Genomic DNA, 18,744 nt, shown 5'->3' on the forward strand with positions numbered 1-18,744 from the left:
GTTGTATGTACGCCGTGTGCATCACCCAGAAGCGACCATATATAACATTCGGAATAGTTCGAGTACGAACCTTTCGAGATAAGTTCAAAAGGTATGTGCAAATGTGCAATTTCGCTATTTGGTAAGCTGTGTTCTGATTGGTCAATCTCAAAGGTTACCTGATGCGACCTCCCATAAGGTTTTGTTATACTCAGTAGTGGAGTATAATGAAAAGTACTGAGGATAAGTTTACTTAGACTGCTTTCTGCTATGACGTCTTTCCAAGTAAGACATCATCCTGACCTTACCATACAATAAGATATAAATGAAAAAATGATTTTGGGGATAAAGTATATCTGCACAAGTATATATACGATTTTCATTGAGTTGTTGTTTTCTACCCCTACAGATCATAATTCCAATATGTGGGAACCAGCATGGATATTAATGTCTAGACTTAGTAGTTCAACACAAAATGGTTTATGCATATGCCTGAGTTGACACTATGTAAATAACTGAGCCCCTGACATCCTGTTTACTTCCTTACACCATCATTTGATACCTCATTGGTTTATAAACATGTTGAAAGGAATGTCTTGGTAACATCAGTTCAAATTGCTTTAGTTGTTTTTAAAGATGCTTCAGGAAACCAGGAAGCCCAGACCAATTTAGTTGTACTGTCTACAAGAAAATGCCACTATACCAAAGTTGGTTTAAGTTGGAATGTACCCCTGTGTTAGAACTCATCTCCAGTAACCCATGCTTGTCATAAGAGGCAACTAACTTGACTGGGGGGTCAGGCTCTCTGACTTGGTTGTCACATGTCAGCGGCACCCAATTGTGCAGATTGATGATCATGCTGTTGATCACTGGACTGTCTTGTCCAGACTCAACTATTTACAGACCACTGCCATATAGCTAAATTGTGGCTGAGTGAAAAAACTCACTCACTCAGTGTTGTATATGAATGGATGATGGCGACATGTTGATCACTGACACCACAAAATCAAAATTCTTACCTGGCTAATTTACTGAGTCCTAGGATTCTCTTGTTTGGTAGATAACCTATTGAAACCTGAAATGAAAAAAGAAATACTGGTTTGCATGTTTATATTCACATAACAATATTTTTGGGTTTAGATTAAGAGTCAACAAAAATAGTTGAGGATATAAATCTTTTCGTTTTTTTCAAAAGCAGTGGTACTAAATGATACATTTATCCCTTTCATTTTTTAACCACATCCCCATTTTGTGGGGACATATAGGAATCCATTTGTGTCAAGATCGTAAATTTCAGGGTAAAAATCGAGTTTCAGTCCGCTTGCAACAATAAAGAACAGGTAGGTGTTTTAATCAATAGGCCCATCATCCATGATTATATTTTCATTACGTTTTAATCATTCGCAAGTACAGGGAAAGCAACCTTTCATTATTTCCTACTGGACCAAAGGACAAGTTAGTTTAACTATTAATGCAAAATTCACGTCCTAAATATCCTTGTTTCGTTTTCCTTTCTACAGAAACAATAATAGGTCAATGCAACAGATTTAGAATTATACACTATTTTTCCCAGTTTTATTGGAAAAATGAATAACCTGAAGAATACAATCAATAACAGTACTCATACAAGTTGTCAAATGTACATTATAACTTCTTCCTATGTCCATCTTTTTTGAGCAATTGTGTGCTGTAATTCAAGTGACATATCGTCCTTCTTCGCCTTGAATATGATGTTCGGACGCGATGTTTAAAGCTAAAAGATATGCATGAAGCATTTTTGTTGCAGGTCATAACCTAGCACAATACATGCACTAAAGTCCATGATATATGTATATGTGGTGATATTTGTGTAACACGTTCACAATAGCATGATTTTACCCAAAACTTTCGTCACAATCTGTAAGTTTTTGTTTACAAGGACAGTCTCCAGAGAACTTTCTACATACAAGGCTCCATGCACTCTCCATTCTTCCAGTGAGAATCTGTCAAAAGCCCCAAAATACAACTTAAAGTCAGCAGGACAGCGCTCTTTCAAATACAGTGTGCAATCAGTCTGGAATGCTCTTCCAAATGAAGACCGTAATTCCCCTTCTCTAAGTTCATTCAAGACTGGTTTAAAAACATTCTTATTCAAACAGGCTTTCCCTTAATGTGTACATCCAATTATTGTGAGAGAAATGCGCAAAGAGTCCTTTCGGAGATTAGAGCTATATAAATGCTATCCATTATTATTATTATGTTTTACCGATTAGAATTGAAATGCAGCAGAGAGGGTTCGGGTGATCTTGGCACAGTCAGACTGGTAAAGCTCATCATCAGCTCAGGGCCCTCGACCCCTTTATTATTATTATTATTATTACAGTGACACTGTTGATGTTCAGAGCTTTCAAACTATAGCCGCCATCAAATGAATTGCCTCACGTTATTCATATAGTGCTTTGAAAACGGAGGCATTTGCCCTTGTTGTATCACGTTACCAAGCGCAAAGACACTGATAAATATTATAAATATTATTTGAGAAATCTTTTCATAATAATTTTCCGATTACTTAAAAATGAAAATATATAAGGGTGAAGGGGTGTTTAGCGGGATTGCATTGTGGCTATCAGCTGAGGACTATAATGACATGTTATAAATGAAAAGGAATTATATGCCCCTACTCCAACAATCTCCTACTTCTTGAAAGTGCTTCTGCAAACAAAACAAGAGCAGTTGGGCCCATTACTAACAGTACTTGTGTATCGCTTGTGTGGCATTACAAAACAACAGGAAGCAAACACTGTATGTGAAGTCACAGGAAACAGCTGATCAGATTGGCACGTCATTTTGAAAATGGCAACCTAACAGGATATTTATGACCATTTTTATTATTATTGTGTGTAAATAGGTAGGTGCAGAACCTAATAATGACCTAGAGAAAAATAATCTGAAATAATGAAATCTGTACACTTTGATATGTACTTTATTGATCATTTATAACAAAGTGGCTGTGATTGTCATAAACTTCCTAGTAGGTGTACTGCTAACCTGTAAGATCGTCCTGACAGGACACTGATAACCTGAAAAATAACTTTCCCAAAATTGTGTCTCATAGATAAGCCGACCCCCTTCTACAGACTGCCTTTTCTGGTCCTTAAAATTCGGCTTATACACAGTCATATACAGTGACATTAAATTGTTTCCATGTAACACCACATTACTCATTTTGAAAAAAAAACCATACAAAAAAAACAATACAAAAGGGCTGTGAAATAGTCTGTGCACTGATGACACATTTTTCAATGTCACCTATGGTGACTATGCTGAAACCCAGACAAGGAACTGTGCAAACACCCTTCAATCAGTTCCTCTACTCGACCATTCCAGTGCTGGCCTGGTCATCTCCAGAGGAGTATGTAAAAGCAGTCACATATACTCTTCACTGTTGAATCCCAGGACTCTGTATGAGTCACTCATCTGCCACCACTGTGCTTGATCCAAAAATCCAAAATCGGTGGTGGATCCAAAATGACCTAATGAGTAAATTTGGTCGCCATCACAAAACTCTGATGTACCATGTTCAAGGGAATCACACCAGTTCATGACACGCCGATAAAATTATTAAGCCATTTGTTTCACAGTTTCGGATGTCAGTGGGTTAGGAGTCAACACACTGGATAGAAATGCAAAACATTAAAGAGGCCATTATCTTCTTGCAACAGAATAGTGTCTGCAACTATAAGTTGATTCAGGCCACCTTGCACTTACTGAACATCTGTGCTTGTAAGGAATCTGATGAGGAATACATAGGAATATAACAAACATAACATAAGACAACAAAGACCCATGTCATAAGATGACTTAACTAAAAGTTCTGGAGAAAAAGGCTGGAGACAGAACATGAAGTGTTGAATGTGTCTTACCTTGCCCATGAATGGTACCAGATGATGCTCACATAATGAGAACATTTCAATATCTTTCACTATCACCATTTCATCATGATCCTCATCAAAAACAGCATCATTTAACACCTCTGAAAAGACACAAAAAGTACAACAGGGTAATGTGGATAAGTGCACAACACATCAAATTTACAAACAAAAACGGATTTTAACAAGAAGACAAAGTCATCAATATCCCCCTCAATGGCAAAATACTCTTCATGAATATATCTACTAGTTATGATGATGTCAAATGTTTTGGCAAAGTGGAAGGAGAGTATTGAAAATATTTTATTCTGAATTCCAAAAGTACCAAAGGGCACCAGTACACCACCTGATCTATCTATGTGCTAAGTTTGGTGAAGAAATATTGAATGGTTTGAAAGTGATGCTCCAGAAAAGACAAATGTGCACAGGTGGATGGATGGGCAAATGGACGGACTCCATTTTAATACCCCTCACCCCCCACATAATACATAGCAGGGGATAAAAGCTCTGGGTGAATAAACAGAGTGAAAACAGAAGCAGCACCTGGAATCCATTTGCCCAAAGCTTGTAAAGCCTTAAAATATCCTTTACTAACAGCAAGTACTTCCAGGCCAAACAGTTTACTTAACCCTAATCAAGGCACCAGGACCCATGCTTGGGGCAGTAGAGGTCTAATAACACCAAACAATGAAGGTCAAAGATGTTTTTGACCACTGACAGAATATTTGAGGTCACATGCAATGTAAAAAACTACTTTGCAGATTCTGATACCTTTTGGTATGCACTTACCGAAACATATCCTTAAAAATGCCAATTCAACCTATAAAGTTGAAAAAAAAAACACAATGAAAAAAAAGCCTGCGATATCAGAGTTCAAAGGATTCACTAAATTTCCCCCAGTGCTGGGGAATAAAGTGGTTTCAATAGCTGTGCAGCGCTGCACTCAAAACACATGCGCACTGATTAGGTTCGCGGAGCTTGAAACAGTATGCATGCACCCAGTATGAGGTTGTGATCAGAGGTCTAATCTTGGTTGTGTACACAAACAAGTAAATAATCTGCTCATTTACCTTGTTAATTGTGGTAAGCAGCTTCTGTCACAGGGAAAGCTCAATGTTGGGTTTTTAACACCTATATGTCTGCCTGTCTCTCTGCTAAAGACAATATGCAATACACAGCTTCAAACATTGACCATATGCAATTCGAACTTAACACCTATCAGGCTATACGCTATAAACAAAATAAACCGATTTATGACTTGTGCACCCGAGTCCTGTCTCTGCCACATTATGTAATTAGGCAGGTATGATACTTGTACACATGACATGTTTTTATGTCTGTGCGTTGCAAACAAACTACATCCATTTTTCTCAAATGACTGGATCTGACGGAAACTGATGCCAACTTTTGTAAGTTTCAAGTTGTTATCCATAAAGAATCTTACTTTCTAGTGAGTCGCCATACTTCTAAAATGACCATCAAACAGATCATCTTTCTGTACACACAATTCTCCCTCAGTGTATCAGCAAATGAACCAGCCAATCGGAAGCCATCACTACACTTGAGTGCACACCCATCCGCTATGACTGGGTTCAGTCTGCCGAGGGAAATAAGCCAAAGTACAAAATATTGCACTTTTGAATCGCGATTTTTGTTTTTTTTCAAGCAGCAATATTAATCATATGTCATGAATAAGTGATAATTGTATTTTAATTATATTTGATTTTTTGGCTGCATGTGACCTTTAACAATTTCTGTGGCTGTAGACACAGTAGGAGCGACAATGCCTCTGATACAGACCACAGGCAAACTGTAGCGCAAATGGAGTTGCGCAGCATAGAGAATATGATAAGTCTTATAGCCTTGTTTACATACACCCCTTTGCCCCTGGGGGTAAAATACCCCTGGAGGTAAATATAGCACCGTGGGGCAATTTATGTCTTGTAAACAGGTCTAACAAGGGGGTAAATTTTTACCCCTAGGGGGTATTCTGCCCCTGGTCAAGAGGTGGAGCAAATTCAGTTACCCCTGGGGGGAGAATACCTGTGTCATGTAAATGTGTCATGTAAACGGTTTATCAAGTTTAATCCAACCAAAGGTGCATTTGTAGATCCTACCACCCCTGTTTATAATGGAATAGTTTTCCAGGAGATCTAAATATAGCTGTGATGCAACTTTTTGCTATGCGCTATACACCCTGTCAGTAGTCTGCAGCTGTAAACTGGCAACAACATGCCTCTGAAAAACAAGCACTTACGACGTGGTTATGCCTCGACAGATGATGAGAGGAAGTGTCTGCTTAGTATCTGGGGAGACATGCATATTCAGTCCCAACTGGACAGCCCTTCAAAAGCTGATACGGCTGTTTATTCAAAAGTGAGCAAGGCCATGCATGTACTGGGATTTGAGAAAACTGCCACACAATGCAAAGAACGAATGAAAACATTTAAAAATGCCTACAGACAGTGTAGGCATTCACTTGAGGAATGGACAGCCCCGGAAGCTCTGCAAATTTTTTGAAGAGCTAAATGAAATTTTGGACACAAGACCTGCGACATCACCTGGAAAGGTCATTGAAAGTCTCCAGCAGTCAGTTGCATCGGACACAGACCTATCTGATCCTGAAGTTACTGACGACCATGTTACCGACACCATTGCTGATGATGTCGAACTTACTGACCAAGGAGATGATGAATTTGTTGAAAATGTTAAAAATGACCAACAAAATAATCCTATGAAAACAGACAGAACAAAAGATGAAACTCAGAAGAAACAAAAAGGAAAACAAAGAAAAAACAAACTGCAAACAACTTTGGAAACTGTCATGGACAAGTTTGCTAAATCGAATGAAGACATTGAAGCAAGGCAAATTGAGTTAGAGAAGAAACGAATTGACCTGGAAATGAGGAAAATAGGCCGGATCCACAATGATGACAACAGGCATGTCAACTGCATTGTCAGCAGTGCCCACTCTTTTCTTCCACTCAGGAGACTGTGGTAAGATGCGACCAGCATCTGCTGAAGCTTTGAATGCAGAATTAGAGAATACTCTGGCATCATGAATTCTACCTGGCCACCAGATGCACACATCTGTAAACTTGTACTTGTCAGCACATACAGCCTGCAGTATTACTGAATACCACCCTTTTCTGTTCACGTAGTCAGCGTGAAACTGTTGTTGAGCAATGACAGGGATGAGCGTGGCATCAATAGCACCACCACAGTTCGGAAACTTCCATTTCTCCTGAAACCCTGATATCACTTTCTTCAGTTCCATGCCCGTAGGAAACTTCACAGTATCTGGAAACGTGTGTACAAATGGCATAACAGACTTCATGTACTACACAACAAACTGTTGACCTGTGAATCCCAAATAGATTACCAACTGTGCGATATTCTACTGTTGTTGCCAAGTAATAAAACATATTCATAATAAAAATCAAATGTCTTTTACAATGGAAAGAGGTGTCACTACATGCTTAACCAAGCCAAAAAAAACCAGAACTCTTTTTAAAAACTGGAGACCAGTAACATTATTGAATTCGCTGTGAGCACTTGTACTTCTAATCATTTAAAAACAACCCTGTACTCTCTTATACATAAAAATCAGACAGGATATATACCTGGTAGAAATGTAAGTGAAAACACAAGATTACTGTATGACATTATGTTTGAAAAAAGAAGAGATATCCCAGGTTTATTAATTTTGATCGATTTCTAAAAGGCATCTGATACTGTCTCTAAGGATTTTATCAATTTCTTATTAGAAAAGTTCGATTGTGGTCCCCAAATTATTAGCTGGATAAATATCCTAACCATACTACAATTTCTTTTGTTATTCAAAATGGACATCACTCAGAATTCTTTTCAAAGGAATTGGGCTGTAGACAAGGGGACCCGTTATCACCATCTTTTTCTTTTTGTAGCTGAAATATCCTTGGATAAGACAAAAGGAAAATATCAAAGGTACAGTACTGCAATTGAAAATATAGCATTTAGATAATTTTTTTATCCATGTATTCAAACAAAAGCATTTCAATGCTCTATATAATAATCTTCAAGCAGTATGAAAATTAAATCAGTATAAATAGTTCATATTCAGTTAATGAATTCATCACGGCTCTGTATTAGTGTGTACTCTGTAACAAATAATAGTTAAACTGTAATGCAACTGAGTTGCGTAACAAATCAAAATGACCAATCTTCTCTCATGTGAGCAAAGCAATTTGCTATGTTGCTTAAAGGTCATATGCAACGTAATACACAACTTCGCAGGTTCTGATACCTTTCAGTATGTACTTGCCGAAACAAATCATCAAAAATACCAATTCAACATATAAGCTGATTAAACAAGAGTCATCAGAAGATGACATATCCCCCCGGACCCCACATTTGAAAGGACAAATCATCTCACAGTTACTCATTGCTTTTTTTAGACTAAGTTTGAATTGTTTCCATGGAATTCATGAAAATTATAAATGCCATATATCTGTAATCAGCAAAGTCACAATTTCAAGATCTGTCTCACATATCTGCCAAGATCTGTTGAAAGATATGAAATGGTTTTCAAGTTGTGTTCTGGGAACGAAGCCTATCCCTCCATTTTGAGACTAAGTCCGAAATGTTTCCATGGAAACCAAGAAAATAATACATCACAAAAACCTTTAAAAGCCAAAAGGCACCACTTTGGGATCTGCCACACATATCTGCCAAGTGTTACTGACAGATATTAAGAAGTTTTTGAGTTCTGTTCTGGAAATAAAACACATCTCTCACTTTTCAGACTAAGTCTGAAACGTTTCCATGGAAACCGAGAAAATAACAAATAACAAGATTCTGTACATAGCAAAATTCACCACTATAGGTTCTGATTGATATATCTACCACATTTTGCAGAAAAATATTGAATGGTTTTGGAGTTCTGCTCCGGAAACGAAGCCCATCCCTCTATAAGACTAACACCAAAATGTTCCATGGAAAAACAAAAGAAATATAAATGCCAAAAATCTGTAAATAGCAAAAGGCACAAGCATAGGCTGAGATTACTATATCTATCAAGTTTGGTCTAAAAATATTGAACTGTTTCTGAGTTATGCTCCAGAAACAAAATGATTACAGACAGTGGACGGACGGACAGACAAGGCGTCGACTATATCCCCCCCGCATTATATGCCGGGGGGATAAAAAATGCAATGAAAAAAGCCCGCAAAATCAGAGTTCAAACAATACACTCATTTTCCCCCAGCACTCAGGGAAAAAGTTGTTTCAACAGCAACGCTGCTCCGCACTCATAACCTATGCGCAGTGAATAGGTTCACAGAGCTTGAAACAGTATGCCTGCCCTGAGTATCAGATAGTGAACAGTAGTCTAATCTTGGTTGTGTACACAAACAAGTAAATAATCTACTTGATACATAAAAAAACATGGTGATTTTGATAAGTAGACTCTATGACAGAGAAAACTCAATGTCTGGTTTAATGACACTTCTTTGTCTGCCTGCCTCTCTGCTAATGACCACAAGCAATTTGAAATTAACGCCTATCAGGCTCATACGCCACAAAAACAAAGAGCCAGCTAAGCGTATTGGCAAATGAACCAGAGGCCAATGAAAAGGCTTCATTACACCTCAGTGCACACCCACCGGCTGCTTCGTTTTGAAGGAGGTAAACCGAAGTAGAAAATACTGCACTTTTGATTTGCATTTATATGCTTATGATTCTGGGGTTTTTTTAGGTTTTTTTTTTATCAACAATGCATTTTATATATCATGAATAAGTGATAACTTCAAACAATGTAGGAGTGTCTGTGAGAAGCTGCAGGAGAGTGGTGAACCACATCCTTGCTGGCCAGGGGGAGCCACTAGATAAACTACACAGTTGTGCCACCGAATCTTGGCCAGAACCTCAGGTAGCATTCTGAACAGGGGAATGTGTATTGAAATGGCATCCACTGTCCATGCCATAGGATCTGCTGGACTGACATATGTTGGGAGAAGATTGTTCCTGCAGGAGGTCTATCAACGAAGTTTCCCATGTTTTCTTGATTACATTGAAGGCCTCCCTGTGTAGAGTCCACTGCTTGGGAATGACGCTGTCCTGCTTAAATAAGGAGTTCACAAGAATGCTGAAACGTCCCAGAATATGAGCCCTTATTTAACATCCGCTACATTCAGCAATGGCAAACAGGTGTTGCATGATTCGTAAAAGACTCATAGATCTGGTTCCTCCCTGCTTGATGACAAGCCGCTACCGTAGAATTTTCCGCAGCTTGTATGATAATCTTGCCATGCAGTTTCCAGCTCCAGGGATCCAGGGATCATGTGCCCTGAACTTGCCACTGGTCCATGTGTGCTCCCCATCCTGTGGCCAAAGCATTCAAGTACATTGTGAAACCCTGAGGTGGACAAAATGGGGTGCCCAGAAGAAACTTTCACTCCACCAAAGTAATTCTGCCTTGACATGATCTGGGCAGACAATCAGTGTATCTAGATCCACAGTTCTTGATTTATCCACACTTAGGCTTCCAGAAGATGTATTTTCAAAGTCCTGGATGGAAGTCAGAGACCCCAGTAAAGACATCCATTTCCTAACCCACGACTACCATAACCTGATATCCTGCATTATTCTTGCCTTTAACTTTTCCAGCGGTCCTGTGGGGGATAAATACAACAAGTTCTTGCATCCAAAACTGCTCCTAAGAACTCTATCCTCGGGGACAGTTTTAATTCTGATTTTCCTGGATAAATGATTAGTCCCAGATGCATAAACACATGAACCACTATTCTCGTCTGCCTTAACTGCTTCCTTGTAATTATGTTCATGACTAGGAAATCATCTAGATATCCATGGATGAATATACGTCTCTGATGAAGAAAGGGTACAATACGGGTCATCACTGCCGTAAACAGTCATGGAGCAAGGGATATTCAGAACAGTAGGACTCTCTACTCAGACCTACAACCATTTACTGCGAATCTCAGGTATCTCTGTGATTTAGTATGTATAGGCATATGAAGACAGGCATACTTGAGATCCAGGCTTACAATTTTGCAACTGGTTGAATTAGATTGTGCAAATTGCTCAAGGATTCCATCTTGAATATTGGTGGTTTCCGTAGAAAGTTCTTGTTGAGAATTTTCAAAGCTATGATCGTGCATATTTCTGTCGTGTCTTTCTTGAGAACAAGGAATACGGCAGAACAGAACCCCTCTGGTGTGTCCTGTGGGAGTATCTCTATTATTGCTTGCTCTTCCAATAATTGATGCACAGCTTTCTCGGCTGAGACCAGATGATGACCTTGAATATGAAATCTGCATCCATTTGGATGACAGGTGATGGGCGGTTGAGCCTGCCAAGGTGGAATGAACCCCTGATAAATCCCCAATAAAATCCATGTGTACTTTGTAATTTACTCCTAGTTTTCATAATACTGTGCCAGATGAACCCCTACTGGAGAAAAAGCTACCGGCTGAACAAAATCCAAATCCAAATCCAAATTCAGGGACAGATCGAAATTGTGAACATGAAATGAGCATTTGGTACAAAGTCAAACTTCCCTGCCCTTGAGGGATGAAAGGACTTAGCCCATCTTGCTCTGCGTCTAGAACCTGAAGGAGCTCCCTGTTGAGATAGAGCAGACATATGTCTATGTCTCATCTTGGTTGTGTACATAAACAAGTGTAAATGATCTAGTTGTTACATAAAAACATGTTGATTGTGATAAGCGCACTCTGTCACAGACAAAACTCCAAGTCTGATGTATTGACACCTTTATGTCTGCCTGCTTGTCTGCTTATGACAATATGCAATGCACAGCTTCAATTACTGACCATTTGCAATTTGAAATTAACACCTATCAGGCTTAAGCATAAGCAAACACCCTGCTAAGCCATTCGGCAAATGAACCAGTGGCCGATGACAAGGCGTTGTTACCCTGAGAGGGTTTGGTATCGCAGCTGCTTCATTTTGAGGGAGGTAAACCCAAGTACAGAATATTGCACTTTTGATTTGCCATTATACGTGTATAATTTTGTTTATATTGTTTTTTTTCACAGTCGCCATTGCATTTTATATATCATGAACAAGCGATAAACTGTGTTTTAGTTATGTTTGATATTTTGGTTGCATGTGACCTTTAAAATTTCCATCTCTGTCGTTGTGTTTCACTGGTCCAAAGTGTGTGTATAGACACCAGACATCATGGTACCAGGCTCTAGAGAACTGATTATGACAGGCTTACTTATCATAAAAATATTATGTCAGTACACTAAAATATGACAAAACGAATAAGTAACTTCAAAAACATACTTAACAGCTTACCCACTTTGGCTGTGTAAAAAGTGTTGTAGAATTCCTCCTCAACTGTAGCAGCAAATGTCATGCATGTGGCTCACATTGGGACTGCCACAGTAGTTGGCAATCACAACCCCCCACCCCCACCCAACACACACAAAAATAAAATAAATTACGATGAATTTATTGTCCAAGATGTTGAAAGTGATACCCTGACTGACTGGTACAATGTGACTCCCCTATGAATATTCAAAACCAAATCAGTGAAAAACCCATATCAATCATAAATCAATAGGCAATTACTCTTGGTGATTGCCTTGCATGAATAAACATTGTCATTTAGGGTAGAAGACAAGAGCTCTTGGAGCCACAGCACATGGAATCAATGAAGCACAATCTCATGTGATAGCTTATGCCTCACTGACATATTTCTGTGTTGCATGTTTACCAGTGACATGCCTGTGTGTTCATGGCTGCTTGTATTTTGTACTGTAGTGTGAAAATCCACAGCCATTTCTCAAAATCTCTGAGGCCAACCCACTTTCTACTGTTTCATGTTGTTAATTTATTTCATTGCTCAAATCAAACAAGCACTGTCACTGCTGTGACATAATCCCCTGCCACAAATTATCATCGAACTAAAAAAGTAAAAGGTCATAGTTTAACTTAAGGTAAGTTAAATGCCAACAAAAACATGACCAGTCAGTCTCTTCTGATATCTTAATCTGCAGTTTTTCAAAGACACAAATATTTTCAAGACTCACTTTGACCTTGACATGAATGTCACTGTGCACTGTTCTTGAGCTATCTCGCTGACAAGCTTAACATGCAATTTAACATGTTGAAGTCTTCAGAGTGTCCCTGTGACCTATAAAATTATGTGAAAGTCACCAAAATCAAATGGGCCTGGGGCCTTCCCTTGTTGAAATGGTGTCAGATATGAAGGAAATGCAATGAATGTTTCAACGAGATATCTGCTAATGAAGTTGAAATACATCACAATGAACCACACCCCTGGTGAAGTCACTAATTTCACCCAAGCACTGTGCAGAAAAGTGGTTTGTCCCATACTTTGTTGCAGACTTACAAACCAAGTTTTCAAGAAAGTGCAGCATTTGACATACTAATTTAATTGTTAAACATTGCTCAGCCTGAAATGTCTATGTCTATGCTATGTTTCTCTGGAGACAAAATACGTTGTCTGTGATACGCTGTCTCTAGAGTTTACTTAGACCATGGTTCACAACAGGAAGGCGAAAGTATATTTATTGGTGGGAATCATGAATATGTTCGTACACGCACTGATCGTACGGGGTATTGATCATGCTACATGCCACACCTTGCGAAAGAGGCACGACTATTTTCTTTAAAATCCATCTCATCTGATAATCAACTTGATGGTGACCACCTTACGCAGTTTGTCCATTCCATAGTCGAGTGTCAGACCCGATCCCGTCATTGCGCACCACACAACGAAAATGAGTTGGTTATGCCAACACTGCATCGGATTTTGAGTCCAGTTCACCTCCACTTGAGCATTGCTGACAGTCACGAAGTAGTTTTGCAAACATCGATAAAATATGTTTTAAAACTTATTCTGTCCACATCCACCATGATTTCCATACATGTTAGAGAGTCATTCATATTGAATGTAAATGGTATTGAATGTTTTTTGTATGTGTGTAATATGTACATCACCCTCTCGGGGATCATGAGTGGCGAGCCTGTGCCACTGCTGCATGCAATCGATAACATGTTGGGGAAACTCGAACTCACACACTGTGATATAACCTTCTACCTATGATGGACCAACACTGACGACCACAGTAAGAAACTGTTCATCGACCAGCAGCGACACCTCCTGACCCACAGTTACTACAATATGTGCTTGTTCAACAACGAAATCTTCAAACCTCTGGGAGTTGAACTCAACATGAACAACTCAAATGGGGCAGTCGTGCTAGCAAACAATGGGAAAGCCCCCATGAGATTGAGACGATCTCTGGCCACAGCGCTCGGGTTGCCGGCAAATGAGACACCACCGCAAACCACCCTCACCATCCCCAGAAGAGACAATCTCACTCGCTAAAATTTTCTCACCCAACAACACCCATCTCATGGGATTGAAGTGCAAGTCTGAGAAATCATCCAAAAACCAATTGCAAACTGTTTTGTAATTAATTACATAGAACCTTCTCATCAGCATACCATGGTCAATCCAAGTCGTCTACAAAATATTATCGCGTGACGTCGAAATCGTGAAAGGGATCAAACTCCAGTGGACAAAACAATAACAAGATCACGTCTGCTCGGTTTACGTGTGGGTGAGCATCAATCCCCTCACCAGTCAGCACTGTGTGCCCATATTCAATGTGATTGTGGAAGACACAATCTCGCTCTTTTCTTACCCGACAACATCAATCTCATGGGGTTGAAGTGCACCCCTGAGAAATTTTCCAAAAAGCAAATGAAAACTATTTCGTAATCAATTACATATAATCTTCTCACAAGTATAACCATGGGTGACACATCAAACCCAAATCAAACCACCACCATTGCGTTCTCTGATCTCGGGGACACGTGAGGATTCGATGCACCTGGTAAGAAAAAACACCTTATATGTCTTGCTTTTACGTGTACCAACGACTAGGTGTGATACCTCGAGTTGACTGGCTTGTTAACATTACATTTATCTACCCCTACATAAGTTTAGATGATCATGTAAAAAATAAAGGGATTATTTGGATGACTGCCACTCCAGCCCTGAAATCAATGCAACTTTTGTGAATACCAGAGCATAGGATTTCTATGTTAATCCCACCAATGAACAATATTATGGACAGTTTTCCTACATTCCACACTGATCATAGAAAGATATCTTGGAAATGCCCCTGAGACTGAGGCGATCCTTTCAGATGGGTTAAGCATACACTGGGGTAACAAACATAAACATCAATGTTGTCATATTTCAATACAAGCAGAAACAGTTTTAGCTATCAGCCTCATCAGGGTTTTTGTTTTTGAATTATAGATACCGCGAAACCCATTATCGTATCAAGGGTTTATTTATACGACAATCTTAATCTCATTTGCTATAAATATAGTAATCAACGCTTGACAGAAAACCAATTAAAGCTTATTTCTTTAAAGAAAAATGGGATTTTGTCCGGCCATGGATGACATGGCTCACATGCTCAAAACTATGGAGGGATGTCGTTTGTGTCAGATAACAGACATTAAACACCAATTGGAATGAGATCACGACCTGCATCTGGGATTACATAAGAAATACCACAGGGTGACAAATATGATCGATAGGGTCGACACAGTGGAAGGCATCAGCTTCTTGTCTACCATCATGGCCAACCCGTTGTGCTGGGGATGGATATAGCCGCTGGGGTGTCACTCTTGGTGGGAATCACTCTTAAATTCATCTCATGTCGGCTGCAGTGAAAAGTGCTGAAGCATGGCCAGATAAGGGTGGGAAGTTTCTCTGCATGAAAGGAGGGATTCTAACCAAGTAACCTCAGTGAAGACAAGAAGAAAAAGCCAACAACAAATCATTTAACCCTCCCTGACCAAGAACAAAGATCTCGTAAATGATTCACCTTAAACTGTTTTGTAAATGTCAACCTAACATGAAAAAAAATAAAATAAAATAAAAAAATTTGCATGATGATTTGCACCCCATGCACCGCCCTGCTTTTTCCACTTTGAGGAATTCATGGCAGACCCAGGCCATCAAGTCATCACTGAATATTACAGCTACGTAGAAAACAAAATTCAGATGGTTTGGCCGAAAAAAAAAAATAGTTGAACAGGTTACTGTGACTTTAAGCCAGCCAGTAATACTAAAATAGGTGACACATCGAAGGATAGTTCTCGCCCCTCCATTACTGTTTTTTGAAGAACCAAAGGACCATGGTTTTCTACTCTTTTAACCATTACATACAAAAGACTTATGGTTAGTCTTAAGCAGACCACCAAATTCAATCTCAAAAAACATTGTGGTTAATCAATACTGAGCGATTAAAAGTTGCCAAAAAGTCGTCTGCTTCACTCTCGCCCGCCAACAAAACCACAAACTGGCTATCTAACTCTGTCGCCAGAGCCCTGCAGTGACATCATGTGAGGAAGGATTTTCAGTTAGTTGTACAGAAAATGTGTAACAACCTTGTCAATTTGCTGATTTCCTGATGTCATCAAAGACCTGCTGAATCATTGTGTTGCTCCCAAGTGTCAGGTATTGGTGTCACCATGAACAGATTTCCAACGGACCCCTCAGTTCGTGCTAAATGCGTTGTTTGTGAGTGCGAAGTAAGCATTTTGGAAGCCCATATATACGTATTAAACTGAGTGGTTTGACATCTTTAAATTTGTTTTCATTGAGTTAAGAAAAAAACACTTCTTACTAGTTGTAGTAAATGATTGATGACTAAAAGGACTTTGCATGACACAACTTGTAACGTAATGATTTCTTTCTCGGAAGTGAGGTTGTGGTCGAAGTGACAATAATATTGACACCCACCTCACTTTCAAGAGTGAAATTGTTGTTATAAACAATATCATGCAAAATCGTTTGGTTTATCAATCAAATACACATTTTACTACCAGTACAAAGTAGTTTAGATTTTGTAACTTTGTAAAAACAATGCCATATCGCATTTATTCAGACTTGCCGATGTTCACAACAGGGTGCAACCATTTTTTAAAATCATGGTGTCACTGTGTAAAGTCAGTTTCAGTATCAAGTAGATGATGTTTTGTTTTCATGAAGTTAAAAGATCAAAACTACTTAGCACTCATAGTTAAATATGTTTCTGAATCATGACCAAAAAGATTTTGCATGACACTGTTTGTGACAGAACTACAAAAACGATTTATAAACATTATGATAACAAGCAATTTTGATAAAATTGTCTATGAAAACTAGTTGTAAATAAGCAAAGCAGGTGACAAGTGTTTCAAAATTTAGGAGACGGCTAATCTAGGAGGAAATCTGCTGTATCCGACCACATCATCAAATGTCCCAATCACAGTATAATTTGGGACAGTGTAGAGATATTATCCAAAAACCACAAGGACTTCACCCAAAGAAAACTGGCAGAAGCAGTTCAAATCAGGAGACACAAGCCCTCAGTCAACAGAGATCAGGGATATCTCATCCCAACTGCATACAATAGACTCATAAAAATAACAGAGTAGAGCTCACCAGCCACCATTACTAATTACCCTATCAGCCATGTACACATTGTCACAGCTACAGCCACTATTGGCTTCCTCTTATTGTCTCATCATTACTACCACCCATTGTTGTTGTTGTTAATGCCCCGCCTTTGATTCATACCTACATGTTGTTATTACTTTATCCCTGTCCATGTATATAAGTCTGTGCTGTGATGTATTACTCCACTCTTGCTTTACAACGGTATAAGGATCCATACCGAAACATCGCATCATATGCAATAAAGAAGTTGATATCCATAAAGAATCTTACCCACATATCATTATCTTTTATGACCTATGAGTCGAGTATTGGTTTTGTACTGCTGCCATACAATACTAAACAATGACTTTCATTACTTTGTACATTGGCTTGTCTTTTCACTTATCATTTTCTTATCTACTTTATTCTATAGCTACACAACCCCTTGTCTCTACAACCCCACCTGTATGCTTTATGTTTCATGTCATCAGACATGGTTCTTTTTTGTTCTTCAGTAAGATTGTAAGATGTGTATACCCTGGTCATAAGACAGTTCCTTTCATTTTCACAAATGGCATGCAACCTTTCACAAGATTATTTGAAGTATTTAACCTTTTACTCGCCCTCTGTTACCAACACTTTTCTTACTTCTACAGTGTATGATGCCAGTTGATCTCGTAACTTACAGACTGGCAAGTTGATATATTCTATTTGAAATTACATGCTAATGCTTTAGGAAAATTCTACGACTGAAAGTGCTATTTTCATCTCTCAGCTTGTACAATCTGTCCTTTTCAATTCAAATAATCAATTCAATTTTATGCTGCTGGAATATCCACCTAAAACCTGGGCCAATAAGTTGAGATCTATAAATTGTTCTCATTAATGTCTGTAGCTTAAGAGAAAAAATTGACACAACTGGAACTGAATTAAGCAATTATAATATTATTTGTATTTCAGAAAGTTGGTTAAATAACTCAACAAAAAGTTCTGATTTAGAAATTCCCTGATTTCAGTTACCTTTCAGTGAGTGAGTGAGTGAGTTTAGTTTTTACGCCGCACTCAGCAATATTCCAGCTATATGGCAGCGCTCTGTGAATAACTGAGTCTGGACCAGACGATCCAGTGATCAACAACATGAGCATCGATCTGTGCAATTGGGAACCAATGACATGTGTCAGCAAGACACAGCAAGTCAGCAAGCCTGACCACCCGATCCCGTTAGTCGCCTCTTACGACAAGCACAGTCGCCTTTTATGGCAAGCATGGGTTGCTGAAGGCCTATTCTACCCCGGGACCTTCACGGGTCAGTTACCTTTCAGAAAAGATAGGGCAACAAGGGGTGGTGGAATAGCAGTC

General features: G+C 38.9%; 1 protein-coding gene and 1 non-coding gene across 3 annotated transcripts in view; both read right to left on the reverse strand.

The window, feature by feature from the left end:
- The window catches only part of LOC137293540 (GTP cyclohydrolase 1-like), an 80,959-nt gene that overhangs the window by 48,664 nt on the left and 13,551 nt on the right, over positions 1–18,744 (reverse strand). For both annotated transcript variants that reach the window (XM_067824156.1, XM_067824155.1), the window contains exons 2-3: positions 3,882–3,991; positions 999–1,054 (exon numbers count right to left, since the gene is read on the reverse strand). In XM_067824156.1, coding sequence (XP_067680257.1) covers positions 999–1,054; positions 3,882–3,991 — 166 coding nt within the window. The remainder of the gene's footprint in view (positions 1–998; positions 1,055–3,881; positions 3,992–18,744) is intronic.
- Positions 1,266–1,374, reverse strand: LOC137295480 (small nucleolar RNA snR87). Its single transcript, XR_010957573.1, has one exon. It is a non-coding gene; the product is annotated as a small nucleolar RNA snR87 (small nucleolar RNA).

Source organism: Haliotis asinina, chromosome 8 (genome assembly GCF_037392515.1).
Source record: "Haliotis asinina isolate JCU_RB_2024 chromosome 8, JCU_Hal_asi_v2, whole genome shotgun sequence".
Classification (NCBI taxonomy): Eukaryota; Metazoa; Mollusca; class Gastropoda; order Lepetellida; family Haliotidae; genus Haliotis; species Haliotis asinina.